The 18,817-nt window shown below is 38.7% G+C and overlaps 1 protein-coding gene across 5 annotated transcripts in view; it reads right to left on the bottom strand.

The window, feature by feature from the left end:
- The window catches only part of CTNND2 (catenin delta 2), a 619,837-nt gene that overhangs the window by 221,866 nt on the left and 379,154 nt on the right, over positions 1-18,817 (bottom strand). For all 5 annotated transcript variants that reach the window (XM_042869378.1, XM_042869380.1, XM_042869382.1 and 2 more), the window contains one exon: positions 6,919-7,171. In XM_042869378.1, the coding sequence (XP_042725312.1) occupies positions 6,919-7,171 (253 nt within the window). The remainder of the gene's footprint in view (positions 1-6,918; positions 7,172-18,817) is intronic.

Genomic DNA, 18,817 nt, shown 5'->3' with positions numbered 1-18,817 from the left:
CAAAAGTATGATTCTCTCCCATGTTTTTAATGTCTAGTTGGAAGACATGCTTACAACATTTTGTAGCTGTTCCAGTCTGCCATCATAGAAAGGAACCACACAGATTTTGCATCTGTCAAAGTTTGCAAATGAACCACAGGATATTGAGCAAAATGCATAGCAAACAAAGGCAGAAATTGTACTGGGACATATATTCACCATTAGATGCTCAGTTACACCATTCAAGAGACAAAAAACAAGCTATGGATAGTATGAGAATGAGGCTCACTGCCCACCTGCTTTCTCCCCCTAGATGAATCAAGACATTAAAAGACACAACAGATTGGAAAAGAAACAGTAGAAAGGACTTCATTGCTGTTCCTCAGGTGTCAGATCTGCATTACTGCAATGGGGAAAAATTATTTAGGAAGGAGGAGATCTTTCTTTTGTTCTTCCATTTACTCAGCTGTGGACTTACAAACAGTACGTGAATCTCCTGCCACTTTCTTGTGAATGCCGTGTATCACTGACAAGTACATAAGCAGCCTTTCATTTCTCTTCCTCCAGTACAAAGGAAACAAATTACCTTCTGTTTGAGGCAGAATATTGATAGAGCTACACTTTCAAACCAACCAAGCAAAAAAAAAAAGTATTATCTCTATCTCGAAATTATACCCTCTATATATCCTACATAAATATCCTACCAAATAAAGTGGCTATATATAGCCTATTCTCCTCTGTTGGTGGCTTAGGAACTGTAAGAACTTCAGGACAGACTCATTACTCAAACTATATAGACCAGTCATCTATGTTACTGTGAAACTTAGATTGTGATGTTCTATGATTACAGTACAGCAGGTTTGTTAACGATAAGATCTTCTTTAACAACAGGATGGCAACAAAATGGAGTGGCATTCTGCAGCCAATAATCTTACTAGTCACCGACAACAACAAGTGGATGCTAGTGCTTCATCTGCTAAAAGCACAGGTATTATTTCTGTACGCTCCAGTACACTCCAGGATTTTTTTCTTCAAAGGAGGTTGTGAAACAGCATGGGACAATTTCAATACTGAAAAAAAGAGCAAACACAGGTGATGCTTTCATGCATACTGAATCAAACCTGCTGCATCAGGGAATAACTTTACTTCTGTCCAGCACTTTTCCAGACATTTTGAGTCCAATGCAATGTAAGCAGTAGAAACAGATAGAAACTGTGGGTATACACAGCAGTGTGGTCACACACGATATGTTTTCCAAATTCTGGGCACTACTCCTCTACTTGAAAGTTGACCCAGGTCCTGGATCAGTTACCAGCTGACTTATTTTGCCACATCCAAGTTGGATCTGAATACTCTTAAAGAAAGTCTTCTCCAACCAAAGTTTTCCAGGCAAAGCAGTCTCCTGAAATTCCAAATTAAGACTGCGACAATTCATGACCTCCATCTCAACTACTTTAAATAAGCAGGCTTCAACCTTATTTATGTATAACAGGAAGGGGAAAAAATCTCTGCTTACTTTATATGATTTTTCATTTTTCTCAAAGCTACTGTGCTCACTAAGGATCTGTATGAAGAAGTGAAATTTTCTCTGGACTTGCTTTATTTGAATTTCTGTATTCCTGTATTTTTATGCTGTTTTGAAAATCTGATTTTATTTTCTTTTTAAGGTGAGTTATTCAGAGAGGAAGCACAATTTTTTTTATGTGGGGCAAAATAAACCAGATATTTATTAGCTGAATAAACAAAAGATATCTAATCAGATTAAGGACTTCCTAGTAGGATGTTAGCAGGACCTCAGAATTTGAAGCATTCAATTTCTCAAGGAATCTCTGCACTGCCAAACATACACGTGCTGAGATCCACTGGAAATATGCTTCCTATGGCTTCCTCACTACCAACATCTTTGGAGAATTTCCCCTTCCACTTTACCCCTAATATCAGATGAGGCTAAGAGAGACCTTTGAAAACTTGTGGGTGAAGAGATCTGCCCATCACACTGTATCACAGGGAACCAGGGAAATGGATCTGCAATCCTTATTCTGTCACATTCAGATCATGAATACGAACTTCATTCCTCCACCTCTTGGGTTAAAGAATTATGCTCTGGTTCCCTGAATCGTTCCCCACTCCCACCATGGATATGTTCTCTGTCTTCCTGAAGTGTTTTAATACAATACAAATTGTTCAGTATCAGAGATATAGCAGATGATAATTGAGTAGTAAAGGCTTTAACCTGGAATGTGGCAGACCTGTCCTTGTTTGGATAAGTAACTGCTACAAGCCACATCCCAGCAGGAAGGACAGAATCCAACCAACACCTCCAGCAGCCTGTTGGATTCTGAGAACCCCAGCCCACATCTTACTCTGAATAGGGCAGGACAGCACACTGTTATCATCAGCTGTTCTATGGTCACAGGAAGGCCTTCTCCCTCAACTGAAGCTCCTTTCTGCAGGTGACGTGCTCTCCTAAGGGACCTACAAGACACATTCTCACAAACATGTCCAACCATCCACACATGCAGGTTTACACTTATTTTTCCACCTTGTTATACCATTCTACTGCCGAGCTGCTATTCAGTTTACAGCAGACTAACACTATTTTATTGCTGAGAACACTTGGAACAAAGCAAGATTAAATATATGGTAAAGACTCCTTCACCCTTTAACACAATATGTTCCAAACTGTATGTACTGATCCCATACGCAATTTTACTGGAACACAGAAGTTAACTAGAACTTATTCTATTTCTTTGACTTCTCTGTCAGAAAAGAAAGCTTTCTAGCTTGCATATTGAAAAAAAAAAAAAAAACAAATTTAAAAAAAAAAAAAAAACCAAAAAAAAAAAAAAAAAAAAAACCCACACCAATGAAACACCAAAAAAAAAAAATAGAAAGAAAACAGAAAAACAACGAGGAGTTTTGAAATTAGTAGTTCATACAGAACGTTCTGATCTAATTTATTTCCTTTCATAAGTGGTAAGAAAGCCAACTTTTAAGTTTAGACAGCCAGAGCCTTCCTTTTCTGCTAAGGAAGAAATTACAGCCAGCAGAAATCATGAAAGGCAACGTTGACTCCGAAAGCACAGAATGAAGCAGAAACATCTCTGGGCATTACAGCTCAAGCATGCAATACCTGGAAAGCTCCATCACTATGTTGACCTAAACACAGACAGCTGTAAAGGTAAGAGCTGGTGTGAGACAGCTCGATTTAGAAATGTTTATTTCTTCTTTATTTGCAACACAATTCCACTACTTGTGGTGATGTTTTGTTATTGCTGCAGACTGCACTATGGTAAAGAACGAACCTCTTACAGCTGCATTCACCAAATCAGCCAGTTTCTTCATAAGAAACAGTTCTAAAGGGTCTGAAACACGTTGAACAGGAGTCACAAAACACAAGAATTGTTAACTCAACCCATCAAACCAGACACAGGCCCATTCATAAATAAGCAAAGGCAGTTACTACCAAATATCACTGATATGTATTTATCTGAAAGACATATTTTGGTATAGAAATTGGAAGGCACACAGACTGATAACTGCATACTGACGCCTCAATTTCCAGGGCACCCCGGTTGCCCCACATTCTGCAGATGGGCAAACCTTAAAAAAGTTTTCAAAATTTAAAGGGCAGACAAATCTTTCTTAAATGAAAGCAGGGCAGAAAGATATTACAAGCACGTATATCCAATACTTTAAAACACCCACAACGTCTCTTATTCAGAGTTCAACAAGAAATAAAACCAAGACAATACTCAAAAAACAAATACTGTTATTTTGCGCCCTTACTTTACACCACATTTTCATATAAGAAATTACGGCATGAAACAGTTCACCTCAGCTATACTTCATACTTCTGTTCTTCTAACAGCAAGCAAACAAAATAATCAACTTGTAAATAAGTTGTCTGATGTTCAGCTTGTTTTTTTCCATACACAACTTAAGTTTTATTATCGACACGCAGTAAGAAAAGGGCTTTCCTTTCTAATTAAGATAAAGCATCAGACTCTCTGATAGAATACATGCATGTAGTTTTCACCATCTTCACTAAGTCATTTACCAGCTAGCAGTCTGAATAAGTTAAAAAATACCTATTACCACAGACCTGATAATTATTCTGATGCTTTTTAGAAATAGATGCTAAACTTTAAGATAATGAATATTAAACCGTATTTTATGAGAGCTGAATGATGGAGAACAGATGCTAAGTTAAAAATTAATTTGCAAAGTGTCAGCTCAGAGCATACATGTAAAGCTGCAGTGTTTGCTATTCAAACAACATGCTGAAAACAATGGAAAAAGTTGTCTATTTCTTCAGTGCTTGCCAACCATTTTTTCAGGACTTCATATGGAAATCCCATTTAAACTTAAGAGTCCAGAAAATAGCATTCAGTTTTAGAAACTCTAATGGCTTATTAGGATAAGTACGTTCTCTTCTGGGCATCTATTTTCCATCTTGAACTGACTGACATATAGCAAACGCTACTCAAAAGCCTGCAATTAATTTGTTTTTGTCTCACAGTTCACTCTGCCAGTAAACCTTTGTTTGGACCTCTGATGGAAAGGTTGACTGTGTCTGAAAATTATGCCTGCCACTCTGTAACCACTCATGTAAGTCATTTTAAAAATGAAAAACAAGCAAGCAAATCACAAAAGCAGCAATATCTCTGTAAAGAAGCTCAAGATTTATCAGTTGCTCAAGTCCATTTACTGGGTAACAAGATTCTTTCTTCTTGCTATGCATGATATAAATGATAATCCTTTGAGGAATACAATGAAACTTGACACTATTGCAAATTTTTTGTGTATTTGAAAAAAATGTTCTAGTTTTCCTAATTATAGCCACTCCTTTTATCTCCCATATGCTGTACTATATAAATCCTGTCTTTCCTTAAAAATTCAAATCTGTCATTTATACGAAGGTTCATACTTTATCCATATAAATCGGCCACCTCCTAACCACTTTTGTTTCTCTTCTCTAAACACCCTCCAATCTTGCAAAGTCTTTCCAATATCTGAGTGATCAATGATAGTTATGGTCCACAAGTAGTCTCACAAACTGGTCTGCCAAGGCAGACTATAGCTGTTGCAGTTTGAGGCACAACAACATAATCAGTAGTCCTCTTGAAAAACTTGCTAACTTCATAATACTTTATAAGAAGCATTCTCTGCCAACAAGTAGAAGCAGCATCATTAAGTAATGGACACCACACAACCTCATTTGTTTGATCCATGGACCGTGATTCATACAACGCAAACCTCTTTTAGAGAAGTGGTGAAAAGTCGGAGTCCATTTAGTAGTGATCATAGCAAAACAGATTTAGTGACTGCCTGTAAGAGCTTATGTCAATTTAACCTGGATGTCTACATGCTGCTACTTTACCTACAAAAAATCAGTACTCATGAATGCACAACTATTCACAGTACGAGAATGAAAAAACAGCCAAATGAAAAGTCTGCAAGAGAAAACCTTCTTTTATAAGCTCATTTCATAGATGGTAACTGAATAGCAGTTTCAAAGCAACTGCAGAGCAACTCAGAGATGACCTTTTATTTTACACAGACATAATATCTAGCACCTGCAGTGATACTACAAATATGTTTCCTGCATGATGGCACTCTTGCTGACATACACCTCTTAAGAACATTTCACATGGATTACTGTCATTTTTTTGTGCACTCCTAAAGCAATTTTCCCTTAAGTTTGAAAATGAGATATTTACAAAAAGAAACCTTTTTTTTCTTCTGCTAGCTTTTATATTTGGAATACAAACATATCAAAACATTGAGTTTTTATTAAAAAGACTATTCCCCTCCGGTTACCGATATTCTTCTGATGTGTCATAAAATAAAAAAAAAGCTGCTATTGGGTACCTGGTTACAAAGAACTTCCCTCATGCTAAACAAGCAGAGATACCAGATTATGAATACTGTTTTTTTAATGCTACAAGAAAAGTCTTTACAAAATTTTTACTTAGCATTTCCACCAATTTGGAGGGGTGCAAGTTATTGGGTTCACTTATGTATGACATGTAACAAACTGATAAGTAGTTCACACCATCTGCCACAGAAAAAAAAAAAAGTATAAATTAACATTTTTGATGGGTTTAAACTTCAGTCACAAAAAAAGCCTTGTTCTCTTTTCCATCAGAAAATTAAAGAAAATTACAAAGTGCACCAACGATTGCAGTCAGCATTTGCACTACCTTTATCATGGAAGTCAAAGCATATGCCAGAAAACTCCCTAATCTGTTTCTTTGTCCACTGGGCATATGGATGGCTATAAAATTTATCTCTTGTGTTTTCCCTAGGCACATGACCATATCACAACCGTATTGCTGTTGGGCATGACTAAGTTGTAATAGGTACTGAAAGAGCATGCAACGTAAAAATCATTTACAGAAAATTGTAGCACATACATTCCACTATCACGCACTGGTATTAGAAGCTTGCATAAGACACAGAGCAAAGCACAAACCTGGCCATAGGCTGTTTTACATTGCTCAGTCTCACTGCCTGATACCAGAAAATCCTTGTGTGAATATTAACCGCAGAAAACCCAACAACTGTAACAACTCCTGCCCAAGCAGTACCCTGAAAATTCAGTTCACAACGGTTAGAGTCAAAAGTCATAGCACCACTGCCATTTTCAGAGAAAATCACTTTCCAGAAGATTTGGAGGGGTGGCACTATTGAAAGCGGGCTAAACGTATGTATCCAAGACCACATCTGTCATTTCATTTTCAAGAAGAGCTCATGAGAGCCTGCCCAAGGTAAAGCATCAGAATAAAAGTGTTATACAAAAGTGTTATACTTACCATCAGGTTTCGGGTCGTGGCATTTTGTTGGTGATATTCAACAGCAGAAATACACAAAGCAAACTGCAATTTCAAACCTCTGCATGAGCAAGAAATAGTAGACAATTAAGGTTTCACCCACCTGGGATCTTTCTGAATGCTATCAATGGAAGGTGACCTAGCCAAGGTCCCCTCAGGTGGGATGGCTGGCCCAGATTTGCTGTATGGTGATTCAACAGAAGGACAATACTGCAGCTGTCGGTAGGGGTCTGCGTAATTGGAGGCTGGGCCTGCAGCATAGCTGGCCCTCTGGAAGGTCGCAGTTGCGTTCTGTGTGCCGTGTTGACTGCCTGTGCGCTGTAAGGGTACGGAGTCGACACCAGGGGAAGATGGGGCTACGACAGGAAAGTAGGGACAAAGTAAAAAATTGAGGACCTGTTCACAGAAATGGTTAACCAGGTCTAGGCAGAGGAAAAAAAACACACACATATAAAACAGGGGTTCAAAAAGAATGAGAAAAAAAAAACAAAACAAAGAACATGGTCATTTTCAAAACCACTGAAGTAAGTAACCATCAAATGAACTTCTAAATGTCATGCCACTTCTAGACTAGGGGGCCTTTACTTCAGCTAAATAGACTGTAGCAATGCTTTTCACTTGAGGTTTTACTTACACTAACCTGGGACAAAAAAAGCGCATTAAAAAGCATAGAACTCGTCACACCAGGGTTTACGAACACCATCAAATGGTTTTTGCAGCCTTTCCAGAGGTGAGCAGAAGGAATGGCCTCCTGAGCCTGATTTAACAAGTTATGCTGTACTGTTCCTTGGCAAAGGAAATTGCCACAGCCAGCTAGAATTGATATTCCTGGTGTCTGTGCAAAAGGTAAAACCAGATACCAGCCACTGACTGTTACTGTGTAAACTTGTGTAAACTTCTGTAACCTTCCCCTCCTCCCCCCCTGTATTTCATGGTCTAAAAGACTTACAGGACTGCTACCACTACCTGAGTCTGAAAGAGAGCCAGGTACAAAGAGGCCAACAGATATCTTAATGCACACCAATAGGGGTTGTACACCAAGTTAAAGATTATTATATTATCAGTTCTGAGCAGCCTACTTACAGAGTTAAACTGATTTAATGCTTTTTCAACAAAAAAAAATCTTACTAAACCCCCTCACAGCCTATTATTTTCTGTTATGCAGCAGTGTAACAGGAATATGGTCAACGTTGAGATCCTTACTAAATATACAATACTTTTAAACCAAAGTCCAAATGTAGGCAATTGGCTTTGCACTGTAAGGGCTAGAGAAGCAACAGCCACATAATCTTTAGCCTGAAAACAAATACAAATTAAAAGCTAGCTTGGACTGCTTACAATGGCAAATGAATTCTTCATGGGTCCCATTTCCCCCACATACGCAAGCAGGAATGGGCCTGGGTTCAGGACTATTTTTTGCTGAGTCAAATTCATACACAAAATCATAGGCAAAATTGCATATTTGCATGATAGATGTTCGTAAAGTATTTCCCAGTCCTTTTTTTTTTATTATTAACATTTACATTGACACTTCAGGAAAGTAAACATTTTTGGTATGTTATAGATTCATGAAAGGGATTTTAAGCATTTTCCCTTTAAGCGTCAGCAAATGAAATACACAGAGCTTAAAATACAATTACTGCAATTTTGTCTGAGCTACTATTTGCCAAAATTCACAGTTTACAAACATTCCAAGTTTGTATCAAACTCTGCCTTATTTTCATTTTTCCTGATTCTGAAGCATATTGCTCTACAATAACAAGTACTATCTCACAGCACTGTTACAAGCACAGAAAAGTGGAATTACCTTGATGTAAATTTTCAGCAAGATTTTATAAGTACTGCTCTTAATTTTTACCAAATAATTCCTCATGAAATGAGGAACAAGACACATACAGACCTTCCTGTAAATCTGCATCAGTTAAAATGAAAGAACAATATTAGCATACCAGAACATCTCATGCACAAACCATGCTAAATTCAGTGTTACGAAGACATAATAAAAACATCACTTTTTAACAGAAAATACACTTAAACTGAACATTTGGTGCCTTATAGGAAAAAAAAAAAGTGAAAAAGTCAGAGAATATTCCAGAAATATTTTTAAGGAGAGCAAAAATGGGGTTGTACAGTGATACAGCTTGCTTTTAAGTATTGTCAGTATGCAGAATATGCCACTAGCTGTTGACACCTGGCAGGGAGGATTACATAAAAATCCTACAATGCTAACAGTACTGAAAATAACAGCTACATCGTAACATACAATAGAATACTTTGTAAATAAATGTATTTACTTCTCAAGGCAGTTGGATGGAAACCATACTTGTTTTTAAACTCCTTGAAAACTTTTCTTTCCATTTTCCCCTTTGCCTTGTTATCAAAATAAGTACTTACATGAACGGAAACTGTCACTGTAACACCTATGTGCTTTTTGAGTAACTGATTTATTTCTCAAATTATCTTCCTAAAAGAGTCTTGCTTCCTTTCAAATTTTATCACAATGAGCACAGAGCTACCAGAGTTAGAGTAGAAAAATGGAATAGGTCTATGACTTAGCTAAACATTCATTTCTCAGCTCGTTTGCCTAATGTTAGGCCGATTAAGCGTAAAAAGAACACACACAATCTGACAAAACAAGTGCAAAAAAAAGCAAAAAAACACACAAAAAAACCCCATTCACTTTAAAGTAACTTCGACATTTAACTGGAGTAGAGTCACTACCACGGGCTGTAAAACAGTTAAACTCAAGTAGACATTTTTACATGAATGGTTTCAAGTCAAACTAAAGCAAAACCACCTTCTACCAACCCATTACAGTTAAATTCTTTTAGCAGCTAGATTTACTGATTAACAATAAGCCTATTAAACATAATACTAAATGAGAAACCCCTTTGATTTAGCTCTTTAAACACCAAAGTCATAGTTATCATGCCTATTAAACAATGAAGTTTAGAAACCCATTTGTTTCACCAGGCAACATTAAATCACAGGGCACGCTAAGCAGACCAGAAAGCGTTCATGTACCAGACACATCTGAAGATGACAAAGCAACTACAGAGCATGCTTTTAAAACAGATTCACTTACTTGTTCCTCCAACTTTCACATTTGACTTCTCACAAATCAAAAGTCAGACACAGCGGTAACTGTACAGCTACCATGATACACAGGTAGCTCCTGTCACGCTACCTGGACAAGGACCACGGCTTTGATCCAATAAAAGAGGAGAAAGAGGGGAGCTGTAGCAGTGTTCTGCAGTAGAAACGCGCTAGCCCTCAGGCCAATTTCCCTGGGACTTGGCCCATTCAGAACAGGAACGTGGCTGCCTTTGGTGCAGGATACAGAGCTTGAGTTTAGGTTTAACACCAAGGAAGTCTTTTGTAGCTTAGGCACTTTCACTATTAAGTTTCTTATTATCAAGAAAGACAGTCAAATTTATTCCAGTTCTCATTTTGTTTTCCATTGTGTTCTCCCTCGCTTTTATGTGTTGTTTCGTTTAGTTGTTAATCTTGCAAAACTTTAGTGTCCAAATTCCATTCTATTCAATTTCCTGAGTTTATCCTCAGACAGAAGGGAGATAAAGAATTTGCAGGCAAGTCTTCTCCTTGCAGCCTCATAAGACAGCGTCTTCTTCATCCATCCAGCCTTTGCTCTCAGCACTTCCACTTTTTAGGGCTTCCAGAATTGCACTGAACTCCACATAACCAACTGGAGAAGCTTCTTTCCCTTTATTGTCTCCATGTCCTCTCCCTCTCTCAGCTGTTTCTAGTTACCTTCTTTCTGCTGGGTCCCAACCTTCTCCAGATGCTTGCATTCTATGCATGGCAAGAAAGTTGCAACCTCCTCCCCTCCAGTCAGTTCCCACATGCCCAGCTTGCTGCTTTCAATAGCCAGAGCATAACAAACCACTGCACTCTGCTGTACCAGCCATCTCCTACTAGAGGAACATAACACACAGTACGTGGACAATGCAAGCAAAGGGGAAACAGAACAGTTCAGAAAAAGGTCTCTTTTCCACCCATAAACATGCTACAGTTTTCTCAGGTACTGGCTATATTTGGCTATCACACCTACTTGTAATTAGTGTCTAAACACCATGACAAGCATGTATTCCAATTATTATTCTTTTTAACAAGTTTTAATACATTTCCAATTACATGGTAAGAAGGAAGAATTTACCCAAGTCACTGTGATATCATTCCTCCAGATGGTATCACAGGAGATGTTAGCTGTTCATACTTTCCTATCCCAAAGACGACACTATAGCTCCTTGGGAAATACTCAATATTAGTCTAACATAGTCCAAAATGCCATTCCTGTTTCTGTCAGCTGCAAAGAACATGCCACCGTTTTGTGGGGGGAATAATGCCATGCTTCACAGAATCCAAGGAAACATAACTTGCGCTCTCCGGATAGTCATGAATAATAAATCCTGTTCCAAAGGAAACAGTGATGATCTTCAGAGACTGAAGAACTGAAAGCAGTGCCTGCATTTACACATCCTTTCACTTCAATTTTCCAAGAACACTTTTTAGATCTGACATTAATTGTTACAAGGCTGAGTGTTCCTTCGCTTAGGAAGTTGATGCCCCTTCACTGATTTAGCATTACCAAAACAAAACAAAACCAAACCGAACTACTACTTTTCTTTCTAAGCTATGTCTCTACATCTACATCTGTGCATTTTTCTGAGGGGACACAAAGATTTTTTATGCAGATACTCAGAATCTTCAATCAACTACATACTTTAAATTACTTCAGATTCTCAGCTCTTTGCCTTAAGAGAGAAATGATTACCTTTTCTGCAGGGCAGAAGCCATGACTTTCAAGTTTTTAATAGGTGAAAAACCAACCCCCTTCCACCTTCAGAAACTAAAGCATACTTCAGATCCACTAGATTTTAATTTCTACTAACTTACATAGCTTGCATTCTCAGACTTCCAGCTGTTTAGCATATTCCAACATGCTCCTCTTTGGAAAAAAAAAAATAAAAATGCTACCTTCAGCTCCTAAAGATATTCTGCCAAGACCTTTTCTCAGACTGCTTCTTGCCTCTGAATTGTATCCCTGAGTCTGGGGAGAACACACAGCTTAATTCATTTGTTACAAGGGCATTTAAATGGAGAAAGTACCAACTGCCAATGCCCTTGAAAGCAATTGACCTTTTAGAGATATTAAAATTCATCATGGGAGACGGAATTCAACCAAGAGCAATTGCACAACAGGAAACACATACAACACTTCAATTTTCTGTACTATGAGGCCAGCTCCAAAAGTAATGCCTCCTATTTTACTACTTTGGCCCACAATGACAGAGATGGATGTTGGTGGTAGGGCAGTAGAGGTCGAACCTTCCCATCAATATTCCATTACATTCTGTTGCCACGTGACAGACAGCAGCAGAGGGGCAGTCTGACAGAATGAAGTATGCACAGGACTCTGTACGAAGCAAAGGTGTGACAGTGAATTCTTACACATGAAAAAAAAAAACCAAACACATTTGTCAACACTTGCTGAACATTTACAGAGACTGAACAGTGGACGCAAGCACAGTGAGGTGATAGTTGGTGCACCTTCAGCAGTGGTGACAGACAAAAAAAAGCCACATTCTGGACAGCCAAGCACAACTCTCACATCACAAAATGATGAGTATTTTGAAGAGCTCATCATCATGAGTCAGTGGATTATGACCAGGAAACCGTGCACAGAGCTGAATGTTGGCTTCAATGCTTGGGAAACAATGGTGGCAACACTGGAATATCAAAGTTTGCACAAGATGGGTCACACGACTGCACATGCAGGAACAGAAAGAACATCATATACAAATTTGTCAGGACCTACTGAACCAATACAAGGCTGAAGGTGACAGTTTCCTGGATTGCTTCATTACTAGTGACAAGACATAGTGCCACCACTATGAGTTGGAATCAAAACAGCAGCGCACTCGGAGTGGCAACATGCAAATTCCACAGGGAAGAAAAAGTCCAAGTTGCAGTCCTCAGCAGGTAAAGTGATCTGCACTGTCTTTTGGGATAGGAAAAGCATGACCCTTCTAGATTTCCTGGAAGCTGTACAAAACAGCAGTGCAACACAGAGGTCAAAGCTGAAGCCTTGAATTTCCCGAGTCAGTCCAGATAACCATTCTCTTGACCACCAGGACCCACACCAGCCTGAAGAGCGTACCATTCTTGGCTGGACTGTTCTACCATACCTACTGTATGGCCCAGATTCGGCATCTTCTGACTTGCATTTGTTCGGGTCAGTGAAAGATAGGCTGTATGGGCAACATCTTCCTAGCAACAATACCTTCATAGCAGTTGTGAAACAGTAGGTCACTTCTTCTGGAGCAGGTTTTTTTGTTCGTTTTTGTTTTTAAATACACCAGTGCAGCCTGCAGGCTCTTGTTCATGGCTGACAAAAACACATTGCCAATGGTGATAACTACATTGAAAAACAGTGTTTTCTAACTGGGAATTTGCTCTATGGAGTAGAGGCATCTTCCTCTTTGCATCTGTTGTGGTTTCCATGGAAATAAAGAAGAGGCATTACTTTCAGAATGACCTGTGTACAACAGAATTTCTTCCACCTTGTGCACAAGGGATATAATGACAGTAACCACTATAAAACCTGATTAAAAGTAAAAAATACACAACTAATGCTACTGAGTACAGACAAGCCTACAGCAACGAAGTTTCTGCTCAAAATTAACCTTCTCTTGAAATCCCTTTGTTAACTTTCCAGCTAGCCAACAGAAAACAGAAGACAGTCAAAAAAAAAAATCAAATCAAATCATCACAAAATCATAAATTAAGTGAATAAAAATGAGATCATCACAGATGAAAAGTTTCCAGTTCATGGAAATTTTCCCTTTTCTCCTTCAGATTTTGACTTCTTTTTGTTTAGTAAGCTAATCCCAAAGTTTAAAAACGTTATCAGACTGTGTTCTTTAGGATACATCACCAAGTTTCAGCTACTGTAGTTTATGTTTTCTGCTCTGGAATACAGTTATTTTATTAGTAAATTAACTATAACCGCATTACAGAGTTGGTACATACAGTTATACACATCAAACACACAGTAAGTTCTGCAACTGAAAGCTTGAAAGGTGCTGGATACATTAAGAGGGAAAACTAACATCTTGTTCTACTTGCAAACTCCACACCTGCATGCAAACTGCTAAGTAGCAGGTAGTCTTATTAATATTTATATGCATACACAGCTTTAAATTAATAATGGGCTGATGATTTTTGAAAGATTGCCTTTAAACACAATGCTGCAGAAAGAATAAATTCTTAAAAGCATCAGTCCTCTTGAAGACTCTATTGGATAGTTACCTCAGGCACAGCATCGTTTTCATTCAAAGATTTACAAGGAAATTTATGAGAAATGCTTGCATACCTTATTTCATAAAAAACAATTCTGTATTTAAAAAAAACTGCTGAAGTAAATAAAAGAGAATATAGTCTTCTATCACTAAAATTTAGTGTGATCAGGCCTTAACATGCCTCAGACTACATCTACAGAGTAAACAGATGATTAATACAGACAGCTTCTGACAGAGTAGCCACTGTATTTTCTCAATAGAAGCAGGTGAGATTTAAAGGATATATACTTGCCCTGAGATTCAACGGTCTCACTAAAGTTTTATATTTATGATTCTACTTTAATAGGTACTAAAAATTAAGGGACATCTGAGATGTGTTCAGACATTTTAAATCATTCCACTATTGGGAAAAAAAAAAATTAGAAAATACATATAAAACACTACAAATCTCTGGAGATACCCTGTTTGTGAGACAGAGGAAGAAGACTGAAAATGCTGACAACGTTAACAAGTATCTATTTTGAGCAATGGAGAAATCTGGGCTATCTTCAGACAGCTATGATTCCTCAATAGACCTTAACCATGGGCTGCATAATTTAAAGCTATAAGTATCTTACTTGGAGGAAAATTCTCCACTACAAGAAAGATACTGACAACAGATTATGAAGGTGAATCTGTGGAATTTTCATCTTCCACCACTTCCCTTCCTCTTCCATTGCTCTTGCTTTCCAGGAGCACAGAATAACACTGAAATTAAAAACAATGTCTTTCATAAACCTTCCTCCAAGTTGTAAATACGCGTGGAAAAAAAGCACCACATCCTTCTCAGACAGGATGTCACATAGCCTACCTGGCAGACAAGCAGCACAAAAACAAATATACAAGAATATAAACACAGATAATGCTTTACTAAACACTCAAGATCTGTCAAATGAAAGATTATGGCTTTTCTATGAGGTGATTTGTTACTCACTATGCAGATCACTATAGTATTTTGTGCTCAATTTACTTTGTAGTGAAGATTTGTTCCCTGCTTGCCTCCTGTAATTCTCTCTCCCAAACCAATGTTATCAAGCGGATGTCAGTTAGGAATACAGGTCTATTAACACAACATCACCAAACTAATAGAAATGCAGTGGTAGGAGTAATTTTTCTTTTTAATCTCCCTGAAAACATTACATCCTATAGCCTAAACTTCATGCTGTGTGATTTACCAGCATGATTCTCAACCTGCAGCTGTGGCATTGCAGTATGCCAGCACATATCACATCAACTTGTGACAAAACAGAAGACAAACCAAACCAACCCAACCTGGCTCCCAGCCAGAAAAAAAGAACGAACACAACCTAGGCAGGAGGACATGACGTTTGCTATTTATAACTTAAGCAAGGTAATTTAGGACTGAAAAGAATAAAGAAGCAGTTTGACAGGCAAAGCACTTAATGAAAATGGGACAAATAAGAGCTGTTTCTTTTTTCCTGTCACTTTTCCTTTTTAGCTGAAAAGTAAGGACTTGAAGTCCCAAATACGAAAAAAGTATTTCTGAAACTGAAGTTCCCTTGTTACTTCCAGAAGTATTTATAATACAGGAAATAGCATGCAACAGGCAGCTTCCCATTAGTAGTCAGATATTATTCTGAAAGCAAAGTAAAACTATACTAGTGTACTCAGCAATACTAACTGTAAGAGTCTGAAAACACCTAACTGCATATAAAAAAAAAAAAGAATATTTTCCTATTAATTATCTTGAAATTCATTTCACACAGAGTCCAAAGACCATGGAATTACATCCTCACACTTCTAACTAAAATCCAATTCCATGACAAGAGGCAATACTAACACAGACTGAGAAAGAATCAGATAGCAGTAGGATAACTGCATTATCAACTGCTCTGTGAAACCTCTCATTTGGTGACGCAGGAGACTGAAATTCCAAGTTTGATTTCCGGAGTCAACACTACATCTGCTAGCCGCCTTGCAACTGTAGAAACACTTCCTGTAAACAAAGCCCACTACATGGAATTCATAATGACAATAAAATTGGATTTCCACAACATCCTTTTTATGTAAGTCCTATTTCAATGTCAGAATTCTGTGCTGATTTCTCAGATTTTTTCAGCACATTTAGGTAACATACAGTTTCAGCAATTTTGAAGGACTAAAACTAACAACTTTCCAAGGGGCTTCTTGCTACAAGCTATTGTAAATGACTATTGAAAAGGCACCTCTCAAAGCAAAACAAATGTGTTTTAGGTATTGTCTTAATATTATTAAAAACTACATCATAAGCAATTAAAAAAAAAACCATGACAAAACCTCAAAATGTTTTAGTTAAGATGATTAGAGACCAAATTCATCTTTGAAAACAAAAGAATAGCTACCAATTTGTGACACTTCAAAGTTACTATAAAGCAGGCTTAACTATTCTTAAAAGATGAGAAAAATCACTGTTTCATTGATTCAGATATCAGTTTTCTTCATAGGGACAATTTTCCAAATACTAGAGAATTGCTTTACAATATTAAAATGAAAATCTTCACCTTGAAATAATGACGATTTCTAAAAATACCAAACACATCCAATACTTTATTAGATGTGAAGATACATATTCACAGTCCTATGAAAACAACACACCTGGGATCAAGTGATGCATTCTTCATTGTCTCCTGTAAAGAATAAAGGAGCTAAGAGATGTGGCAAAAATTTGGGAATCAAAGGAAGACTAAGCTGGACCAGCATTTACAAAAACAAACATACAGCAAGTAAGATACTTGCAGCATCAAGCTCTCCATGCAACGTTCTTCCTTGACCTTGTTGTAAAAAACTGAAATCAGAAAAAAATTGACTTGCACATCTTGAGCATTTATGACTCCCACAGGCTGCCAGCTGCCATACTACTAAGAAAGAGCCTCCTGTTTGCAGAGCAGCAACCAGCCCTGGAGCAAGGCAAGGTGCCGTGCTGGCAACAGAGGACACAGCAGGAGAGCAGCAACGTGTTGCCAGCTGGCACAGCTTACCAGCACCAACTCCATAGTGTTAGACTTCTGCTTACTAATGAGATGAAAATTCAAATGGTTTGAGAGTGCAACACCTTCTCATACAAAAAATGAAACCCCAAGGACCAGAGGCAAATGGAGCCTGGGTCTATTACTGAAAGTGGGAGGTGAGTGGAAGCTGTACACTTGGGCAGCGAGCAGACACCAAATAGCTGGAATTGTATGGCCATGCTTTGCTTGTGCCAGTTAAAGACAAAAAGAGGCTGTCAGAGCCATCTGAATGCTTTGCAAGCAACAAATGAGTGTTGCCACAAAAAAAAAAAAGACAGTGGAAACAATTTTGAAGGCCTGTTCCTATCTGGGACAGCAGCAAAAGGGGGGTTTTGCTTCCTCCTCTCCTGCCTTTCCTTTGGGCTCTGAATAGACACTTGGTCTTCACCGCATGCCACAAGAAAGCCACTACCTCACTGACATGAAAAGGAATGCTCATTTGGCTTGTAAATCTTCCCCTCAGCTCCTGCTTGACTTCCAGGATAGCAGATGTCAGGGCCAAGAGCAGCAAGTGTGAAGCAGCAAGCATCAGCATGGATCCTCTTGCTTCCCATCTAAAAGCATGTCTGACCCCTGGCACAAATCTGCATCCCTCTTTGTTCAGAAAGAACTCTAGGTTATCACAGAAGATGACTCCAGGGCAAACACTGCTTCTACACCACTAAAGCAAGACAATACTCAAATAAAGATTATTTTGTAAACAATCAAGAACAGTGCCTGATGTAATCGCGGCTCCCACCATTCAGTCAAAGAAGCAGCAGGCAGGAATGGGAAGGAAGACAGGAAAGCAGAACACAGCATTCATCCAGAAGCTCAATAACACTTCTTACTTCCCACAACTTTTCCTGTACTGCATCACAACAGAATGAAATCCAGGACTTTTCCTGCTGCTGCTAAGTGCCAGAACAGACACCAGGAGCAACAGGCTCTATGCCTGGTGTTTGCGTGTGTGCTGTGTTTGCCCCCTGTGCCCTTCACTGAAGACCAAAAGCAAACACCAATCATTGAAAGCGCTTGCAGCAAGGACATTCCTGCCTGGTTACTGCTGCTGAAGCGTGACATCCTCCTGGCACAGGACAGGTCCACTGCAGAAAGCTCTTCCCTCCAAAGAACCTCCCCTTGGACTCACCATGGCAACACTGCTCCTGGTGGTGGCCTCCCTCCTCACACAAATCCAGCCAACAAAGAGCCATGTTTCTGTTTTGCATTTGCTGTCACAAATTTCATAGGCCTCTTCTCTTTGAAGAGTATCCTCTAACACAGCACTCAGGAGCCCAAACAGATCACGCCATCAAAGCTTTTAATATAAGATCTTCAGAAGTACTATGCTGATGGAGCCAGAGTGCTGGTGTGAGCATGCTCAGACCTGATCTGAAGGACAGGAGGCGACAGGAGAGGCTGCAAGCTCCCTAGCTGCAGTACACAGGGACATCAGGCAGCTTCAAAAGTAGCAGGGAGAAGTAATGCAGGAGAGCCCTTGCTACACACACGCACCCCAGCCCAGAAACCATGCTTCATATAAACACTTTGCTTCCTATGCTAAGTTACCATACAAAGCCAATGCAAAGTTTGACTGCTTATCCTTCCACCACCTGACCTTGTTCACAATAGAAATTTCATTCTGGGATCCTCT

The sequence above is a fragment of the Lagopus leucura genome, unplaced genomic scaffold, assembly GCF_019238085.1.
Source record: "Lagopus leucura isolate 7727_CA_CO unplaced genomic scaffold, USGS_WTPT01 Super-Scaffold_100002, whole genome shotgun sequence".
NCBI lineage: Eukaryota > Metazoa > Chordata > Aves > Galliformes > Phasianidae > Lagopus > Lagopus leucura.
This window is presented reverse-complemented; position numbering and strand designations above follow the sequence as displayed.